This window comes from Hermetia illucens, chromosome 1 (assembly GCF_905115235.1).
Source record: "Hermetia illucens chromosome 1, iHerIll2.2.curated.20191125, whole genome shotgun sequence".
NCBI classification, from domain to species: Eukaryota; Metazoa; Arthropoda; class Insecta; order Diptera; family Stratiomyidae; genus Hermetia; species Hermetia illucens.
In genome coordinates, this window is record NC_051849.1 from 26,117,648 (window position 1) to 26,138,389 (window position 20,742).

At 42.2% G+C, this 20,742-nt stretch overlaps 1 protein-coding gene across 1 annotated transcript; it reads left to right on the top strand.

Annotated features, from left to right (window-relative positions):
* Positions 1-614: 614 nt before the first annotated feature.
* On the top strand, positions 615-7,593 carry LOC119660319. The gene is made up of 3 exons (XM_038068800.1): positions 615-1,359; positions 7,002-7,198; positions 7,433-7,593. Exons 1-3 carry the CDS (start codon positions 870-872, stop codon positions 7,541-7,543), a joined length of 798 nt encoding a protein of 265 aa, XP_037924728.1. The 5' UTR covers positions 615-869; the 3' UTR covers positions 7,544-7,593.
* The last annotated feature ends 13,149 nt before the right edge of the window (positions 7,594-20,742 follow it).

Consider the following 20,742-nt stretch of genomic DNA (forward strand, 5'->3'; position numbering starts at 1 on the left):
AGGGATTAGCAGTTGTTCAGATGTGCTGTCCGTATCGGGTTACATGTGTATCACATCCACGTTCACTCCATGCCAGGTTTCAATTTAGATACTCATAAATTGCGAGAGTCAAGTGCGTGCACATTGTTGCAGTTTAGTTAAGATACACGACTGGCGAAAGATACAATTTGAATTGATTACGATATGGTAATAGCAATAAATAGAGGGAGGGGCTCACCTACGCAGTGTACCGTCACTTCTTTCAAAAATAAAGAAAGTAAAATTTACTATAAAATTCCTAAGATACCCCAGAGCATCAGATGCAGGTTCTGTGATCCAGAGATTGGGTTAGATGCTTTTCTCATTCTCTTAAAAAAATGGGCAACTGCTCCTCGAACCTAACACCATTTGCCAGCCTTTGTTAATGAAGAATTATTTACCATCGAGTAATGTTATTGGAAAGGCAGAAATAGGAATACTTTTCAAATCGGTACAAAGATACAGATTCATATGTAGAATGCTTTTTCCACCCACTGTTCTGAGTTGGCGGTCATTGCTCAATCGTTTAAGTGCGGGTGTCTATCCACCCTACGTTAATAGAAACTGTGGAACGCAGACGATGCGAGATATGCTGAGATTCTCCAATTCCGCTGACCACGACCATAATTGAATTAAGCCTAACTATTTGATTGGGATGGTGCTGATTAGTGGAAAGCAGTGCTTAGTTTTAAGTTGTTAGTCTCGATTTTAGCTGACGCACCCGCCACTTTCACGGGGCTATTGATCGCGAGAGTTAGTTCAAAAATAGTGTAGTGTCGTGGGACTACATTGGAATATCCTTTTCGCGTCCTCTTACTCCATCGTTTCAATTACTGTCAAACCATCAAAAAATGATAGTTTATTACTTAGTACTGATAACGCCTAGCCTACTTACCGCGACTGGTTCCTCGACCGAAACATTCCCCGTGAACGACATCCTTGCAGACATGAATCCAGACAACTTGACATACAACAATACATTCGACAATGATCTACTCATCCTTCAAGCTGCAGGACTTTTCCCAGTTAAAAGTGCCGCCGTGCCAAGCCAACCTGGAAACATTAGTAGTGACGTGAATGACTTTATCAACTTAATTCCGGTGGAAGAGGTGCGAGCAATTATCGGGAATTATTATCGAAATGACGTGGAGGTGCGCGAAGGATTTATGTATCTTAAAGAGTGCAATTTCCTGCAACGACTATTGAATGTCACAGAAATTGATCTGTTAGTTCAATACTTGGATGAAGCAGGTCTTGATGTGGAAGGGGTTTTATACCAAATTCTGGACCTCATTGGAGGAATTGAAACCATAAAGAATGCAACGTCTAAAACGAATATAGGTAAGCCTGCCAAAGTTAGGTGATTTATATCTGTTTTGATGCCATATTTTGTGTCTGCGCCGAATACTCGTCTACCCTTGCCCCTTTCTCCCATTTTTCTATTCGTTCCTCCAATATTCTGTCATTATATAACAAGCGCTTTTATTCAAATTGTTGATAAAATTTTCCATTAGAAAATGTTTGTTTTATCAAAAGGAAACTCCGTTCTATCACCAATTTCTTTATTATCTTGATATGAGTTGCCGGAGAAACCAATTCAGCTAAATGCGATCTTTCCTCTTTTCTCCTATAAAGTTTCTGCAATTCATTTACCCCATATTATATCAAATGGCCAACTTAATTTCATTCCCAAACTTTTATCAAAACAAAAAACTCAACAGCCCAACATGGTAATTATCTCATTACATGAATGCGAAACTAAAATTTGATGTTCCTCCTAGATTGCATACCATTGAATGCATTTTGCGTAACAGATCCAGATAGGCAATAGAGAAATTTTTACGTATGCACGTTTGTGAAGCTGCCGATGTTCATTGTCGCCTGATAAGAAGTGACCTAAGGCAGCTAGACGGAGTTGTATTGAGCGGCGGTAATTAACTTCTAGTTCATTGTCAGAGACTGGGATTATTGGGCTCCTTGGGAACCTTTGATTTTTGTAACTAGTGGCTAATTATCTAATTGTGCAATCAATATTTCGAATATGAGAACAGCGCCGATTTTATGGTTTGAAAGAAATAAGTTGTTTGAAGACATTGCGGATAGTTGGTTAGAAAGTCGCTGTATGAGCGTAAAGCAGAACGGGTACTTACTAAGTTCAACTCGAAATAAGGCGATCCCTTAATGACATACAGCGCTCCAGGACAGGGAGAAAGGTTTCGGGCTTGAATAAAGAAGTTTGCGGAAAATTTAATGATATATATTAGGCGAAAATAACTAAAAGTGTTGAACACCAGAGGTCCGGCTTACAATGACACTATGACACTATGTTCCAGTGTGTGGGATTTTTACCCACAAAACCCCCCCCCTAATTCCTGTCCTCTTCCCCGTGGAAACACCACAGTATTTCGTCGTGGGATGGACATGGCTCTGGTCTCTCCCTTCGCCCTTCGATTGCTATCGCAATCGCGCTTTTTTCGCCTCCTTTGCCCTCTATTAATTTGCACTGAATCCACCCTACCATGTCATTCACTACATTCCAGCTCTCCTGGCATGCAACCATCTTTCCAATTATGCTAGCGTTCCTCCCAATGTCTCCTCTAGCCTCTTCCTTTCTTCAGCGAATCTAGGACAATAGAAGAAAAAATGCTCCGAGTCCTCCGGAATACGGGTGAGCTGTCCAGTTTCAAACTTTGGAAGTATTTACGGTAACCGCCATGTCCCGTGAGATCATAATTTATCTCACCATGCTTTCTCTGCGTCCACACCTTGATGCTGGGAATCAATCGGCGAGCCCATCGATCGTTTTCTGACTGTTCCCACCGTTGCTGGCACCTGCTTAACGATTCCGTCCTTGCGGCGTTTTCATTTGCCGATCAGAGGGAGAATCAGGTCCATCATAGATACGTGCTATCTCATCGGCCAAAATGTCGATCTTGCCGACTTCTGCATAGGCCGCATCGTCCGAGATGGTTCTATAACCATAGCATACCCCCCTCCCCCCGTAGTACGGTCGTTTTATACTCTGCGCTTATCATTTGAGTATTGCATGCAGTATAGAGCTCACCACTCTAGCTTTAAGCAGTCGACAAATGCTTCGCGGACCCCCAACATTTGGCCTCATCCTTGCCAGAGCCTGGGCTACAATTGGACGCATTGGTGCAAACTTTTTACTTAAAATTCAGCCTCGCATCTATCATCACTTCAAGGTATGTAATTGCTGGCTTTGAAGTGATGATATGTTTCCCCATTCACCGCCACCACTCAAGCACAGCCTCTTTTTTATCCTCCGCGAGTGCAAGCCCTGCACCTTTAAACCACTTATTTATAGCAGTGATTGCTTCGGATGAATATAATTCCACATTCGCCACATCTTTTGCAACAACAATCATCGCTATTGCATCGGCGTAACCCACTATTGAATACATTTTGCACGCCAAGGGTAATCACAGCACAATACTTGCCAGTGCCACCCGTTCCGTGCATCGCATTTTCAGCTAAACCAGTGACCAGTTTGATTGCGTCGACCGTTGATCTGGCCGTACAACTCTACGAATATGTCTAGCTTCGACTTAACAGCCAGTTAAAGGGCTTTTTTTGGTATGCCGTTGGTATGCCAATTCATTACCCTACGTCCGATTTCCAAGACCCCAACCCCATTCAATATTAATAAAAACTAACAATATTTACATATTAATTTCATTTCGAAGCTTTTATCAAAACAAAAACTCGGCAATACCAAGATCCCATTTGGTAATTATTTTATTATAATACACAAATGAAAAACTAAAATTCAATGTTTCTCCTAAATTGTATACCATGGGATAAATTTTGCCTGACGGGTTCAGACAGGCAATTTAGAAATTTTTGCTTATGCACGTTTGTGAAATTTCCAATACGTGCCGTTGCCAATTTTTAAGGCTTTGTGCAAAACGAAACTTTATTATCGGTTTACGGTCTGTTTCTCACTTTGGAAATCTTCAAAAGACACTGGCCCGTACACGCCGTTGTGTGAGATTTTTACCCACTAAAACCACCCCCGACCTCCCATGCCCGGTTGAACCACCAGAAGGTTTAACATCATGGGGCGAAGTCAGCTCACTTTGGTTTGGTCACCTTTCGTCTCCACGGGGCTTAAGCAACCGCGTTTTTCTCTTCCACCCTGCCTTTCGCGGTGTGCTCTAGATAGATGCGACCATGGGGTTGATCCCATCCCAATCTTCCTAAAATGCGAGCATTCTTCCCACCAGATTCTTTGGTACCAGCGTCTCTCCTAGAGTCTCCCCTACATTCTTCCTTTCTTCCACAAATCTTGGACAGTGGAAGAATATGTACTCGGGGTCTTCTGGAAATCCATTGCAGTTTGGACAATAGGGTGAGGTATCTAGTTAAACCTGAACAGGTATTGGCGATATCCTCCATGCCCCGTGAGAAAATCCACCATGTCGTCTCTGCGAACACTTAATGGCAGGGACAAGCCTGTGTGTCCACGGATCTCTCCAGAGCATCCCAACTGCTTCCAACATTTATTTAGAAATCTCTCCCTTTCGACGTTCTTCGCATTGATGTTCGTCATCACATCTGCCAAGATGTCAATGAACATAATTCTCGAAATGACGAATGCTGCTTCATCTGAGACAGACTTGAATGCAAGTTGCTCTTCTATAGTGTGCATTCAGTTTGTTAGCGTCGAATGCGACTTTCAAAGCCTCTCTCCTGCACCTGCATAGATCAGGATCGAAATCACTACCCTAGCTATAAGCCACCTGGAAGTATGCTGTGGCCGTCCCGTTCGGTATTATTCTTTCCAGGGCCACACTTGTGGTGGATGCTTTGTCATAAACATACTGTACGTGTTGCTTATAACTGAGCTTCCAATCTATCATCACTCCCAAATATTTTCTGGCAGGCTTAGTAGTAGTGAAATTATTCCCAATTTAAATAAGGGCATTGTTTCTTTCACGGCGTTGTTTGATAAGAGCCGCTTTCGTTTCGCCCTCCGCAAGTCATAATGATCAACGGCGCAACAACCGGTATCCGGTTCTGCGCCGAGGTCCACCAATTCGATATTCCTATAAGCTGTCTGGCTTTCTGACCTACGCCATCGCTCCATCTCAGGCAGGATCTGCCTCGTCTTCTTTTTCTACCATAGATATTGCCCTTTCAGACTTTTCGGGCTGGATCATCCTCATTTATACGGATTAAGTCCCCTGCTCGCCGTAGCCTGTTGAACCGGATTTTATTCACAATCAGACAGTCGTGGTATCGCTCATAGATTTTTTCAGTATGCAGGCTACCGAATCGTCCATCCTCATGTAGGGGGTCAAAAATTCTGCGTAGGATTCTTCTCTCAAACGCGGCCAAGAGTTCGCAATTTCTTTTGCTAGTAATCCAGATTTCTATGGTGAGACGTTTCGAGCAAAACGGTTTTTGTAAGCTGAAATAGGCTCTGTTGGCAGCGAACAACCGTGTGCGGATTTCATCGTCGTAGCTGTTACCGGTTGTGATTTTCGACCCTAGATATGAGAAATTTTCAGCGGTATCAAAGGTGTAGTCTCCTATCTTTATTGTTTTCGTTTGATAGTTCAATTCCATGTTGTTCGTTCTTTATCTGTTGGAGCTGACGTTGCCACCATGGAAGTCGGCTTTCCTTCATTAATGTGGGGCCGAAGATTTCTCACCGCCTCTTCGATCAGGATAAAGGTAGACTATACATCTCGGGTTGTTTTTTTCATAATGTCAATATCGTCAGCATAGGCCAGTAATTGGGTGGACTTGAAGAGGATGGTGCCTCTCCCACTTACGTCTGCATCACGAATCACTTTTTCCAGGGCCAGGTTAAAGAGGACACATGATAGGGCATCCCCTTGTCGCACACCGTTCTTGATCTTGAATGGTCTCGAGAGTGATCATACTGCTTTTATCTGGGTTTGCACATTGGTCAGGGTCAGCCTAGTCAGTCTTATTAATTTCGTAGGGGTACCGAATTCTCTCATGACCGTGTACAATTTTACCCAGGCTACGCTGTAATAGGCGACTTTAAAGTCGATGAAAAGATGATGTAACTGATGTCTATATTCCAACAGTTTTTCGCTTGCCGGACAGGGAAAATCTATGACTTTGATATCATACCTGGGACAACCTTCGGGGGTTCGTTCGACTGCCTCGTAGAAGGTATCCTTCTCCGACTCTGCACTCTCCTCTGTAGGGGCGTGAACGTTAATGAGGCTTATATTTCTAAATTTGCCCCGCAAGTAAAGAGTGGAAAGCCGTTCGCTTAAGTTTTTAAAGCCGATGACAGCAGGTTTCATTGTTTGGCTAACTAAGAAACCTACTCCGAGCACATGGTTTACTGGATGGCCACTATAATATATGGTGTAGCGACTGCTCTCCAGGAAACTGGTCTCTGTCCGTCGCATCTCCTGCAACGCTGTTACATCAGCCCTATATTGGGACAGGGTATCGGCTAGCTGCTTCCCAGCCCCACCTCTGTACAGGGAGTGCACGTACAGAAAATGTGCAAATCGTGATTCCGTTGTCGTTGCCGGGTTCATCGTTGAGTTGTCAGCCCTATCCAACCCTCAACCTGGAGGACCAGTTGGTACAATTTGTCCCGTTTTTAGGTGCGGGAGGCTCACCTTCATCCTTCTCCGTTTGCGGCGTTCACCACGTGAGATGAAGATAGGGTGTGGTAGTAGAGCTATTGGGGCTGGTTCGGCACGCGTTTTCCAGGTTTTATGCTCCATCGTGGGTACCAATCCACGTTTCGCCCTGTGACCTATACTACCTTTTGACTACCAGGGCAGACAATGAACAGATTTTAATTAGGTTTTGTTGAAAACAAAATCATTAAAATGCCTTTCTAGTCTTCCTTGATTAGATACAATATTACGATAACTTTTCTGAAACTCGTCTGGATCTTTGTATGAATATTTGTTAACATACGAGTATATATACATATGTTTTTTTGATTTTGAATTCCACAGGGCTAACATTCGGTAATGACACGGAATTAGAACTTTCTGGGGGGATGCATATTATGGTCGACAGTGTGCTCGAAGTCATTCCGCAAGATGAGATACTGAATATGTTTTTCGAAAAAATGGATAGCAGTGGCGCCTTCATTGCATTCTTCAATAAAATTCGAGAACCGGAATTTGGACGATTACTACAAAAATTAGAAGTAAGTAGCGTTTGTATACTATTAAAAGAAGACTCGAAATTTTTTCTCAAATCCTTTTTAACCGATGACTTAAATTCAAATTAACGTTCGGACAGACACTCTTAGTTTCCGCTACATTTTACTGAAGAAATTAATTGAATATAATGGTGTGGATCCGTTCTTCTGTTGCTGTTTTTTTTTTAATAATTAAAACTACTTAACAGACATTAAGAAACTTATCTCTTTTTGTTTCAGGACTCTGCGGGGATGAAATATTTAATTTACGATTTGCACAACCACGGCATAAATATGGAGAAAATTGTGGACTCTCTGAAGAATTATTTTTTCTTGGGAACTTTTAATTAGAACATTCCTTTGAGTAAAATGATTTCTATATTGAAAGTCATTGTTTGTTTGTGTTACAGAAATAAATGCTTCTAATTTGTATGGTTCCACAAATGTCCCTAAGAAGCTTGATTCTTATAGTTAAATTTGAAAATCAGCTCTAAAATATAATAGACTCCAAAGGGCAGTCTACCTGATTGTTGTTATCTCCAGGACCAAGATGACCACCCAAAATGAATTACTGAAATAACAGTCAATCAGATCCGGAAATCTCTTTAAATTTCAACCTATGTATGCCTGTCTAGCGTCAACCACAGTCAGCACAATATAAGTGTTAAATATAAGGTAAAATTGAAAATGGGAAACCAAAAAGAAATGAATTAGGAATATATTTTGGTTATAGTTGATAACACCACTTACTTCCGGTCAAGCTATAATCCTGTTTAGAGGCAGGACTCAAAGAGATAAGAAATACTACTCCCCGTGGCATCGTATTCATTACGCGTTTTTTGGTAAGCCGGAATAAATATTTTGAAAGGCGCTGCAGTATCGGTAGCTTCGTTGCATGGGCGTCATTTTGTCGTTTTATTCTGTGATACGGTGACGAGAAGGTTCTCAGAGTAGCTTTCTTAGTCAGCCAAAAAATAAAATCTGCTGTTATTGGCTTTAAAAACAAAGGCGAACGGCTATGCACTTTGCTAACTATAAGCCTCATTAACGTTCATGCCCCTAAAGAGGTGACTGTAGAGTCGGAGAAGGATACCTTCTACGAGGCAGTAGAACAAACCCTCGAAGCTTGTCCCAGATGTGATATCCCGTATTCAGCTTATATGGACTGCGGAATATTCAGTTAGCAGTGTCACAGGAAATGATTGTTGGAAAAGTTTTACCAACAAGTCAGCAAAATGAAGCCTTACACACCTCGAAGTTCATCCTGCCGAGACAAAGAGGAAAGTCTTATTTTCGTCAGAATGGGCATATTGGAGCGATGAGTTAGCTACTTTAATGAACATCAATCAGAACATCTGGGAGTTGGTGGTCCCGCCAGCTGAAGACGACGGACAACTACTGCTACCACAAAGTATAGAAGAAACAGTCCGTACAAATCATCGGCTTAAAAATCATAAGTCACCAGGAGCCGATGGAATTAGAGCGGAATTGGTTAAATATGGAGGCGGCCAATTACACCAAGCGATTCGTCAACTTATGCTCAAGGTGTGGGATAGCGAATCAATGCCTGACGATTGGCCACGAGGCGTTAACTGGCCCATACATAAAAAGGGAAATATCATACTGTGCAGCAAATTTAGAGGTATCACGTTGCTGAGTACCATCTATAAGATCAGGTCAGATACCTTCAAAACATCACCATATGCTTCACTCTACTCTCCGCATCAGATCAGATTTGCTCTCTGCAGCCTATGATAACCAGGGTAAAAGTGTACACTGCCCTGAGAGAATTCGGTATCCCGACGAAATTTATAAGACTAGTTATGCTGACCCTGACCAATGTGCGAGGCCAGATAAAAGCATCAGGATCACTCGCGAGACCGTTCGACATCAACAACGGTCTGTGACAAGCGGATGCCTTATCATGCGTCTTCTTTAACCTGATCCTGGAGAAAGTGATTCGTGATGCTGAGGTAAACGCAAGAGGCACGGTCCACTTTAAGTTCAGCCAACTACTGAGCCTATTTCAACTTACAAAAACTAGTTCGCTCGAAACGTCTCACCATAGGGTCAAAGCTCTTACTGATCTTGCCAGTCCTCATCTATTCCTCGGGGACCTCGGTTCTTAGCAAGAAAAATTACGTGCTCTTGACCGCCTTCGAGAGAAGAATCCTTTGAAGAATTTTTGGCCTCATGTATTCCTTGGGAACTTGGGTTCTTAGCAAGAAAAACTCCGAACTTTTCGCCGCGTTCGAGAGAAGAATCCTCCGAAGAATTTTTGGCCATCTACATGAGGATGGACGATTCCGTAGCCTGCACAATGACGAAATCTATGAGCGATACCATGACCGTCCGGTTAAGGATAAAATCCAGCTCAATACGTTACGGTTGGCGGGTCACTTAATCTGTATGGATGAGGAAGATCCCACCCGGAAAGTCTATAAGGACAATATCTATGGTAGAAAAAGGAGACGAGGCAGACCCTGCCTAAAATGGAGCGATGGCGTAGGCCAAGACGCCAGACTGCTTTTAGGGATATCAAATTGGTGGACCTCGGCGCAAAACCGGGATGTTTGGAGTTCCTTATTAAGGCAGGCCTAGACCGGATACCGGTTGTTGCGCCGTTGATGATGATGATATTTGAGGAAAAATATGTACAGTCCTCTTTCACACTTTAAGTTATCGTAAAACGATGTTTTTCGCTGCATATGCGTGGGTTCATAGTTTGAACTTTCCCACCAAATATTGTGATAGTAGGTATTACAGTTTCTAAAAAAGTGCTTGTCACAGACAGATAAAGGAAGCCCGTATGACTAAAGCCAAACCGCTCCATATACGACTGTATATCGTAAAACATGTGACGCGTCCATGCCAAGAAGATTCCTTAGGAAGAGACCCAACCATTGGTGGAATAGTGAATTGGCTAAACTTCAACCGCGCACTTGGCGCAACTTCAGAGGCCGCAGATAAAGTACCATACTCTTTTGCTAAAACTCATCCAGGGGCTATTCCCCACTACCCCCACACTACAGACGACTAGCAGCGATCATTGTGTGTGACGCTATTTCCCCCAGTCACCACAAACGAGCTGTTCCAAATCTGCAGTGGAATAGGCAATAATAAAGATCAGGGTCTAGATGGAATACTGAAAAAGGTCCTTAAGCTCATGGCTAAGTCTAGACCGGAGATATTCGCTGGTGACAGAAGCTAGTCTTGCTGCCTAAGGCTAGTAGATCTCCTGGCAAACCAAGATCCTTCAAACTTAAATGCTTCTTAGATACCATATGATTGGATGAGTTGGAGTGAATAATCTACAATTGATTGCTCTCAGTTGTTGAGAACCAAAGATGTTTGTGTCCGAGGCCTGTAGTTCACAGAAAGGGTAGTAGTTTAGAATGAAAGCTCTGGCATACCATCGACTATGAACCCAAGCAGTACATAGACTTTGACAGTGTCCTACAGGGCTTAGTGCTAGACACACTGCTGTGGAAAATCATACAAAATGTACTTAACCTCGCTCATGGCCACGGAGGAGCTTATGGTACTTGGTTACGCCGACGATACAGCACTACTTGCAATCATAAAGCATCTCCAAGATGTTGACTTGTAGGCATGCGAAACAATCAGTGCTGTTAAGACTTAGTTAGAAAGTGCTGGACTAACACTAGTCGTTGAAAAAGCGAAAGTGGTCACCATGCGTCGCAAAATTACGCTGGAATTGACATTGGGCGTGCTGATAAATGCAGTGCGCAGGGTATGCTTGCGACAAATCATTTACAATGACTATAGCAATGATACCGAATATAGGAGCGCCACGGTATATTTGTAGCATGCAATGATCGGACGAACCCAGCCTCGACCGGGAAAAGTCAAGAAAGGTTGAACTGTGAACTAGAGTGAGCTAACTATCAATCTTGATTTCATGGGACATGGTCGAATTTGAGGTAGTTTTAAGGGATAGAAATCACACACACTGGCCTTTGCCAGTGAAGTTGAAGTTTTCACATTCTTAACAAATTAGCGAGAGCAAGAGATGGATAGTTTTACTAATAGATTTTAATAAGGTCTTGTTTTCCACAGACACCCAAACTATCAAATGAAACATTACAAAAAGCGACGAGCAGACAGTCAAAAATAAAAGTAAAACCAAGGACATATTTTGAAAGCAGTTAGGTCTGCTTTCCGCATATATAAGTAACAATTAGAAAACATCTTCCAAAGATGAGGTAGCCCCATTGAGGTAGAGTTTAAGAATGCACTCAGTATATTCCCTTCTTGCTATTCGCAAAATTTCAAAGCTTTATTCCTACCTACCGTTTCAGTAGCAACTAAGCTTTGAAACGTCCCCAATAGGGATTGATCCCACGACAAAAATTTCGACACTTTCATAATCTGGTAATATAGAGGGAAACACCGTTTGATTCAAAAGATCCAAAATATGGTGAAATTGATTATCGCTTTACGCCAGAGTCTTTCTGCAACCAGATGTTTTGAAAGGCTCAGAGAACGTTGTGCTTCATTCTCCAAGAGATGAGTTTAAACGTTAATCCCCTACGTCATAGAGTCGGAAAAACAGGGATTGCAGGGAGTAAGGTCATCATTATAGTCTGGCGGGGCAGAAGACAAAAAAAGGATGAGCGATATAGAAGGGGGAACTCCTATGTCCAACGTAAAGAGTGAGTGGAGGTTTATGAATACACTACCCAGTTTTTGTCAAAAGGGCTAAAGAGGATAAAAATTTGTGGGTCAGCCACCTAACAATTTTGAGACTTTCTTGCTACCGAAGCGTCAAAAACGCATCTTATAGGGGCGGACCACACGGCATTGATTTTTGACTGACAAAAACGATTGATGATTTCTTTATAAAACGTACGCACAGTATTGGAAAATGGTATTAATGGCTCCAGAATGATCGTTTTCTCCAACTCGAGCGGAACTACTTGCGTTTAGATATTCTGAGCCTAAGAGAAGTGAGATTTCGAGATACTGCTCTCTCTCCTCCTCTTCTCCTTGCGTCACTGTGCTTTTGAATTCGGAAAAACCTGGAGGCCACAGACGCGCACCCGGAGTCAGACACTCACAGTCTGCTACCGCAATTTGAGCTCTCCTAATATGAGAGCCAGCTTTTGACAGGTGTTAGGCTGCAAAGTCCGGTCCAGGCTAAGGAGTATCACAATTGAACAGTACTAGGCACCAATGGAGATTCCAGACACAGGTGAGACGAACACCTTTTATAACAACTGCATATAGGTCAGGAGGAGGATTGTGATGGATCTTAAAGACAAGGCGGGCTTTGCAAACAATTTGATTGAAAGCACAGTGTTGCAGGACACAACAACCGAATCGTAGGGGGGTGTTAATTCAGCCTTGAAATGGACAATCAACGCCCCGCCTCCATTTCAAATTTAAATTCTCCGCTATCTCGGCGTTGTTCGGCAGGGGAACATACCCCACCATTGATTGTCGATTATGTGCGTTAAAAGACCTGGCAAACTGTAGGAGCGTCGAGGCGGAGCGATTAACCTAAGGATCTGGGAGATTTGTTGGCAACTGCGGACGGTGGTGAGTGTTACGCGATGGAGTACTGTGCAAAGTACGAGAAGCTTATTGTGACGTACGCTGTGACAAAAGAAATTCTATCAATGAATTACCTAAGGAAGAAATTGTAGCCAACAATAATAATTTCTCTACCGCAAGCCACATCCCTGCCCTTATAAGGGATGTTTACGATCGACTTCTCGACTACTTGACGGACATTCAAGATCGTAACAATGTGGTCAGCATTGCGCTTGCCAGAGATTATTATCCTGATTTAACTCCGGGACTCATTCACAGCTGAGTCGATTGGTATTCGACATCCAGTCACGATAACAAATCTCTCTGCCATGAGCGAGATTTGAACCATGACCTTCCGCTATGACAGCCAAGCGCTCTCACTACTTGAGCCATCCGAGTACGGGGTTGAGCAGCTAAAAAGGTGGAAGGACCATTTCACAGTTCCTTTTTCGTGTTGTCATTTTTTCCCTATTTGATTTTCAACGAGTCTATGTTTTAGTTTTAGTAACGTCACACCTGGGATCGAATTGCAACGATTTGAAAGAACAATTTGGAGAGGTCAAGGATCGCAAGCCTATTTGTGGATCTAGACTTGAAGAAAATAGTACTTAATAACTTTCGTGAGCTTTTCACCATTAAAGGTATAATTTTAGCTCAAAGAAAACTTTCCTTCCTCACTCCAATTTCAGATAACCTACAATCTATGCATAACCTTTTCACCAACAATATTACTAGCACCTAATTGCTCCTGTTTATTGTCTATCATGAAACAATCTTTTCTTTCGCATCTAAATACGACCGTTTCTCACCTTTTCCCGCTCGAGCGACCAATTCGCATTAATAAACTGTAAAAGGCGAATATTTTGTTTTATTAATGCTAATCCAAGCGTAATCCGTGATAACTGCGCTCCAATTGCGAAATAGCGAAAGGCTTTAATCCCCATAAATACTTGGGCCCAAGTAGCATTGTAAAGTTTTATAGACCGTAAGAACTTTCATCGCACTTTTACCGAAAAATGCGAAACTGCTGGCAGCCATTGCGTTGCGTGCTCCTTCTCAGTTTTCATTATGGGTCGCATTTATCTGGGAAACGATTATGTATCGGAGGAATGGCGGCGTGGCATGACGCTGTTCCCAAAGGTACGCACAATGCTCCCGTTACCGTTGCCATTGTTATCAGACTTCCTTAAATGGAAATATGTTCATTAGATTGCTAAACAGTGATAGGTCCTGAACAAGGCATTAATTAATTATATGATAGGTCCGGCGGATTTTAATTTCAGCTTTTACGATTGTTGGCACTTTTTATTACTGCTCGCTGCGAATTAACCTGTGCGTTTTAGTCCTGTTTCTTTTTCGGTGTTCATGTTCGTGGCTGGGTTTGATAAGGGTAGTTGGTGAAGCAGTGAGCCACCCTGCGGACGCTCCACATAAATGCGGTAGTACTGTAAGTTACAATAGTGTAAGTATGGAGTTGCCGATTTCAGAAAGTCGTAGCACTTTGATGATAAAATCGGAAGTTGGGGAAATATTGAAAAACATTTACTTCGTCTACACATAAGGATAAAGGAAGCTGGAGCAGGAATAAGTGAGGTCAAGGATCAACAACAGATTGAATTACATAATATTACCCTAGTTTCAGGGAAAAATAAAGAGAAGGACATTAGTGGGGAATGGCGGCCGTGGTAGAATATAGGGACGACATATCAATGGTGGTTGCCAAAAGTCACAAGAGCTGCCAATGAATTAATCTGTCTCAATTTTCAAAGTTTTGTTGGCGACAAGGGTCGTGGAAGTAGCAGACTACAAGAAAAAGACAATGTTTATCAAGAAACAAAGGGGGAAGGAAGTCCTCAAGATAAAAGCAGAAGAATGCCTGAATTCAATAGATACCTGATTTCGGCCTTCTACTGTCTTTACTTGAGCAGGTTTTCGAAACCCGGTTGGTCTGTGTATCTGTGGCTTCGCAGCATTCCGATCGTTCCGTTTTTTTCTTAGACTGAGCTGTTGAGAGATTCACTTGTTGGTACGCACTAGGAAGACACTTTCAAATTTCCGAAATTGATCATTAGCTTTTTTTGTTGTTGTTTCCTCTATATATTACATGACCCATTTTTCTAGTGTTATTGGAAAATTTTATGTGTGGAAGTGGTTTTTCAATGTACGTGGAGGCCTGTTTGCAAAAAGTATAGCTGACGGAGGCTCCTTTTAAATACTATCTTCTACACAGTTTTCAGTCAATTAAGTTCACCTTTTTTATGTAGAAGGCTGATGTGAGCCTCATTCCACCTGTAAAAGTACTTCCAGATAACCTCACGTTAAAAATTAACGAAAGAAGAAGAGAAATGTACTGTTCATATTTTTTTTCCACAAAAAGGATAGGAAAACGATCAGGCCCATTGCGGTTATTACTATCAACGCAGTTGATGAGAGAGTCGATAAAGATGGGCTTAAAAAGGGGGTGAAGCGAGATTGATTGGATACGAGAGTTTAAATTCTTGCCACTCGAAGGCTCTCTAGAAAGATATTTTGAATAAGTATTCCTCGAAGAAGTCGAATTTTGAAAATTAGGGTCTCATTTTTATGTTGAATGGATGAATGCGGAGTTGAATTCAATATAAGTAGTATTACTGATTGACAAAGGGACTCGATGGTGACGAATGCTGGAAGAAGGAGGTTGAAGAGATGATTGGCATAGTTGCGACAGACGTTAAATTGTAGAAGCTAGAAACAGGTGACATGCTCTTTGAGAACCGAGAGATTTAGAGAGATCAACCAATCAATTGAAAAAATCTAGCCCAAATGTTTAAACGAAACAAATTCGGCTACGGTGAAATATGAACTGTCATGGACTGACTAAGTATTTAAGGAGATAATAGTGACAAGAAAAATATAATGTTCCATCCCAGCTAAAACTTCTTCTATCGTTACATTCGACAGCTGGCGGGGAAGGGGAAGATTTGAACTCGGCGTCGATGATTGATAAAGTAAACCACAGAAATGCTAGAGTCGCAAGGATGTGGAATTCAGTGAAAAGGTAGTTAATTTAGTTTAATTGGAGGAGCCAAAAAACTCCAATCACTCAGGCCTTTGTTACGCCTATTGTTTATATGGTGGTGGTGTTTACAAGCTTTCGCATATCGGAGAAATAAAGAATGTGCACGCTCTTCATTGAAAAAAACCTTACCAAAGTATCTTCGTCCAAGATCTGAATAGGCCAGGCAGCTGCATATAGCCGAGGCCACCACTCTATTTTTTTCAATGTGGAAGCTTAAGAAGCAGTGTCCCCTTAAAAGCTCTACTAGGGTTTTCATGTCCCACTTGTTAATAATAATAATAATAATCGTTGGCACAACAATCCATATTGGATCAGGGCCTTGAAGTGTGTTAGAGCACTTCATTCAAGACCGTAACGGTACACTACAGAACACTGTAGGAGGCAATGTGGTCAGCATTACGCTCGCCCGAGATTATTACCCTGATTTGACTCAGGTACTCACTCACAGCTGAGTCGACTGGTATCCGACGTCAAATCACGATACAAATCCCACTGCCGCCAGCGAGATTTGAACCGCGACCTTCCGTACGACAGCCTTGTGCCCACTTGTTAAGGGGCAACAAAATTGGCGCTCTGGCGGCTCTTTGTTCCTTGGGATTTCCCCCTTCAGAGAGGACTTGACTGTGGATGGGCAGATGCCAAAATCTGGTTCTAACTTCAACATTGTGGATCCAGAATCGTGGTGAGCGAGTCCGTCAGCTTTTTCATTGCCAGCGATAAGTGTCCTGGCCCTCATATCAGGAACGTTTCATTCAATCGGTTAAGTTTTAGAAGCACCTGATGACAACTCCACACCAACTGACTTGATATGTCGTTGCGGTCTAGTGCTGATAACAGCAGCCGACGTCGGAACATATTCGTTTGATGCGACCTCTTCATTTTTATCACGGACATTCTTCTACAGGGTGCGGCAGCATAACTTCCTTTTTTCAAAACTCAATAAAAACTATTGTATGCATCGAAAAATATTTATTTATTTTTTATAATGTAGGTACATGTCTAAAGTTTTTATTTACATTGTTTTGAAGATCAAATCTGTTAGGTGACGTCTCCCATTCTCCATACATTGCGTAAACCGATTTCTGGCGTTTGTCATGACTCTTGTTAGCATAGCAGGTGTTATGTTGGCAATTTCTTCTTGGATGTTGGTCTTCAAATCTTGTAGGGTTCTTGGACGGTTCACATAAACACGGGATTTCAAAAAACCCCATAGAAAAAAATCACAAGAGGACAGATCGGGAAAGCGTGCCGACCATTCTAAATCGTCTCTAATTGAGATAACGCGCTCTGGAAAGTGTTCCCTCAAAACAGCCATCGATGCTCTTGAAGTGTGTGCTGTTGCACCGTCTTGTTGGAACCAAGTGTCCCCCAAATCCAAGTTTTCTAGCCGTGGGAAAAAAAAATTCTGTATCATGTTTACATACCGGTCCGAATTCACTGTCACTGTAACCTCATTTTCCTCAATAATTGCAGCTGAGGAAATTGCACACCACACTGTGACTTTGGGTGAATGCAAAGGCTTTTGATGCAATTCTCGAGGGTTGGTGTCAGCCCAGTAGCGCATGTTTTGTTTGTTAACCGACCCACACAAATGAAAATGGGCTTCATCGCTAAAAAAAACAATAGCACCCTCGGGAATGACATCAAGAAGAAGCTCACATACGTTCATCCGAGAATTGAAGTCACGTTCTGAAAGTTCCTGCACTATCGCCATCTTATAGGAATGAAAATGAAGATCATCACGAAGAATTCTTCTCACAGAACGATCGGATAGTCCAAGGACAGATGCGTGTTTGCACGCAGAACGCCGTGGCGATCGCAACATTGACGCTCTCACTGCTTCAATGTTCTCAGGTGATCTAACGGGCCGAGGGAGTTCAGTTCTTCCTTTTGTCGCACTTGCAGTTTGTCTGAATTTAGTGACCCATGTAACAATTGATTTGCGGTCTGGGACGGGAGCCAACGGGGCTAAATTAAAGCGATTCCGAAATGCACGCTGTGTTGCAATAACCGAACATCCGCTTGAAAAGTAAACCTCAACAGCAAAGGCACTCTTGAACGAGACCACTAGCGCTCCGCTATGACATCAACTAACTGAGTGGCGCGCATTTTAAAAAAGGAAGTTATGCTGGCGCACCCTGTATCTAAATAAAATAGACAGATTTGAAAATGATGCCCTGCCGAACAGTTAGGGCGGAATATCCACTTTTCAGAAAGTCCTAATTGGACTTGAAGCATTGAGAGGAGTATCTCTCACAAATCGGTCTTAATGAAAGTACTAGAAGCTTCCGGTATTTCTAATAAAATCCTAATATCTTGCAGATAATATTCAAAGGAAATACATACATATAGGAGTTATCATTGAAGATTGACAAATCTCCCTCATTTCATTTCAACCATTACTGGTTGTTCGTGGTAGGGAATGTTTTATTGAACCCTTCGCCTCTAACCTTAGAAAATATCTCTGAATCGGCAACTCACGTATCGAAATAGAAGCGAAATTATTGCTGTTTATTACGTGCCACAATCGAGCTGACCACCAAAGAGTAAGGAAATTATGCCATTTCCAACTCGCAATTCAAATCTTTAACAACTGAATGAGTAATGATCGCAAATTCGCTGACCAGAGGAATGCTGAGCAAGAAAGGGCGAAATGCCAAACGGGGAATGTGTGTTTGTACGTTCAAGGATCACTCGCCAAGCACCAAATTACAATTTGATGGAAGTTTTACAAGGTAGACTGATTGCCGCGCAGATAAAAAGGCAAATTTATGTCATCGAGCTGGTTTTGGCGTAGAGAAATTCGAATAAGTCACGTCAACGTTCCGCGTTCCCTAGTCCTGGCCGGGCTCTCCTTTGGCGAAATTTTCTCAACGTGAAATGATTTATTTCGATTATGGTCTTGACCCAGTCAGCCTTTCTCTTTTGCCAGTTTATGCGAACGGGCGAAGGCAGATGATGTATTAGGAAAATAGTTTGAATGAAACTCGACATTTATTTGGAAATTATGTCATTAGACCAGGGAGTGCATGCCTTTTATCCGAAACTGGGTAACTTAAACATATTCACATATCGACTTGGATTTAAGGCCAATTATTTAAAAGGTAGCTAATATGTTCCTCATTAAGAACAGAAAACTTCCGAAATATCTGAAATCTTATGGGGAAGATTTAAAATGGAAAGCATCCTACATAAATAGTATCTAAAAACTAACTACAGAATCCAACTTATTTTCACACGAAACTACAGAGGATTGGGGATGTAAAGTTCACGGCTCACTTGAAATCTGGATGTTTCAGGAACAATCAAGGACCATGAAAGGCTGAAACTAAAGTAGCTTGCACATACCAGTGTCCAACATTATACCATTCGATACCAATCCAGATATCCATGGTGAAAGGCTCAATATATTCTAATCCACACTTTTATCTTAGTTCTCGGTGAGATTCTTCATGCTGCTTTGGTTGCAGGAGGTGAAGAGGTTTAGTGGACGATACCATTTTTCTGCAAAAATCTCCATTATGGTGATGACATCAGCTGGCCTTTCCACCGAATCAGGTACCTTGGTCAAATGGCTCTGGACTCCAAGAAGGTCGCAGGCCAAATCAGACTGAAGAGTGAACTCCATCGAAACAAAGAAGAAAAAGAAATAAAGGCAGAGGTAGGCAGCGTCTGAGGATTTGCCTCTGCCCTGGTAAGAAACCTTAGCCGCCTTCTTCCTTCTTTTCATTTTTCAACTTTGGGTGTTAACCCAAAAAGAAGAGTCCGTGAAACATAAAGAGTGGGAGCAAGTTGTTCACCATTTGGTCCGGTCCGACATTAAATGGATGCGGGCTTAGGACTCCTCAATCCCTAAAAAGAAATTGTCGAAGCTTCTCATTCTGTCTGGTCATCGCAGGGTATTCAAGCCTGAGAGAATAAGAGATGACAAGGTGTAGGTGAACATATATAAGCAGGCAAAAGTGGCAGTGGGTAGGTCAAATATTGAAGAATGGTGACAATTTGCATCAGGGTTATACCTTGTAATAACATATGGTACTCCAGGATGGAGGAGTGAAAAGTTTCTTAGAAAATCGTGGGATGAATTGAAGTTTATTTCTTGGAACCGAAAGCGATTCCATCGACTTGTTATGCGATGGCAACCTCTGGTATAATTCAGGAAGTAACACATTGACGTCGCCTTAATACAGGAACGCTAAAAGGGCTCCAGTGCAAATGTTACAATCATTAGCTCAAACGATGTCTTCTGGGGAAGGTCTGCAATTTGTCTTTGCTGGAAAATGCTTATATGTTCAAAGGAACGGTTTAGTCTCTGATTTATTGACTGCAGCTATGTTTCCGTGAATAAATCCGAGGGTCTTCCGGTTGTCCGAGATTATTACCCTGATTTGACTCAGGCACCCATTTACAGCTGAGTCGATTGGTGTCCAACATCCAGTAATAGCATTAATCCCTCTGCAACCAGTAGGATTTGAAGCGTGACCTTCCGCTATGACAGCCTGGCACTCTAACCACTGACATATCCAGACACAATTGCAACTGATTAAAGTTCGGAGAGGCATGGTTTTATCCATTACTATTTTTCTGCGTCTTGACCCAAGTTCGAACGACTTGGCCGCACTTAATCTGGAATCGGTAGAAATAGAGGGTTTACCTAATTCATCATCAAATGGGACTTTTGAAACGGGGAACTAAATAGTGTTCATTGAGACATCTTTCTGTGACCATCGCTAAATGGTTTTTAATCTAAACCTTGCCCGAGAGATTCCTAAACAATTTAGAGATTTTATGGAACTACACTTCCCATTCGCACAATCACCCATCGGTTCCACCATCAACCGGTGTCCGGTCTTATCCTGCTTCATAAGGAGCTCCAAAAACCCGGTTTTGTGCCGATATCCCTAGGAGCTGTCTGGTGTCCTCGCTTCCGTCGTCG

Bases quoted from the DNA above. Each gene is read 5' to 3' on its own strand.
- LOC119660319 (XM_038068800.1), top strand. From the start codon at position 870: ATGATAGTTTATTACTTAGTACTGATAACGCCTAGCCTACTTACCGCG. The intron at 1,360-7,001 runs GTAAGCCTGCCA...TGAATTCCACAG, and splicing joins AACGTCTAAAACGAATATAG to GGCTAACATTCGGTAATGAC. The intron at 7,199-7,432 runs GTAAGTAGCGTT...TTTTTGTTTCAG, and splicing joins GATTACTACAAAAATTAGAA to GACTCTGCGGGGATGAAATA.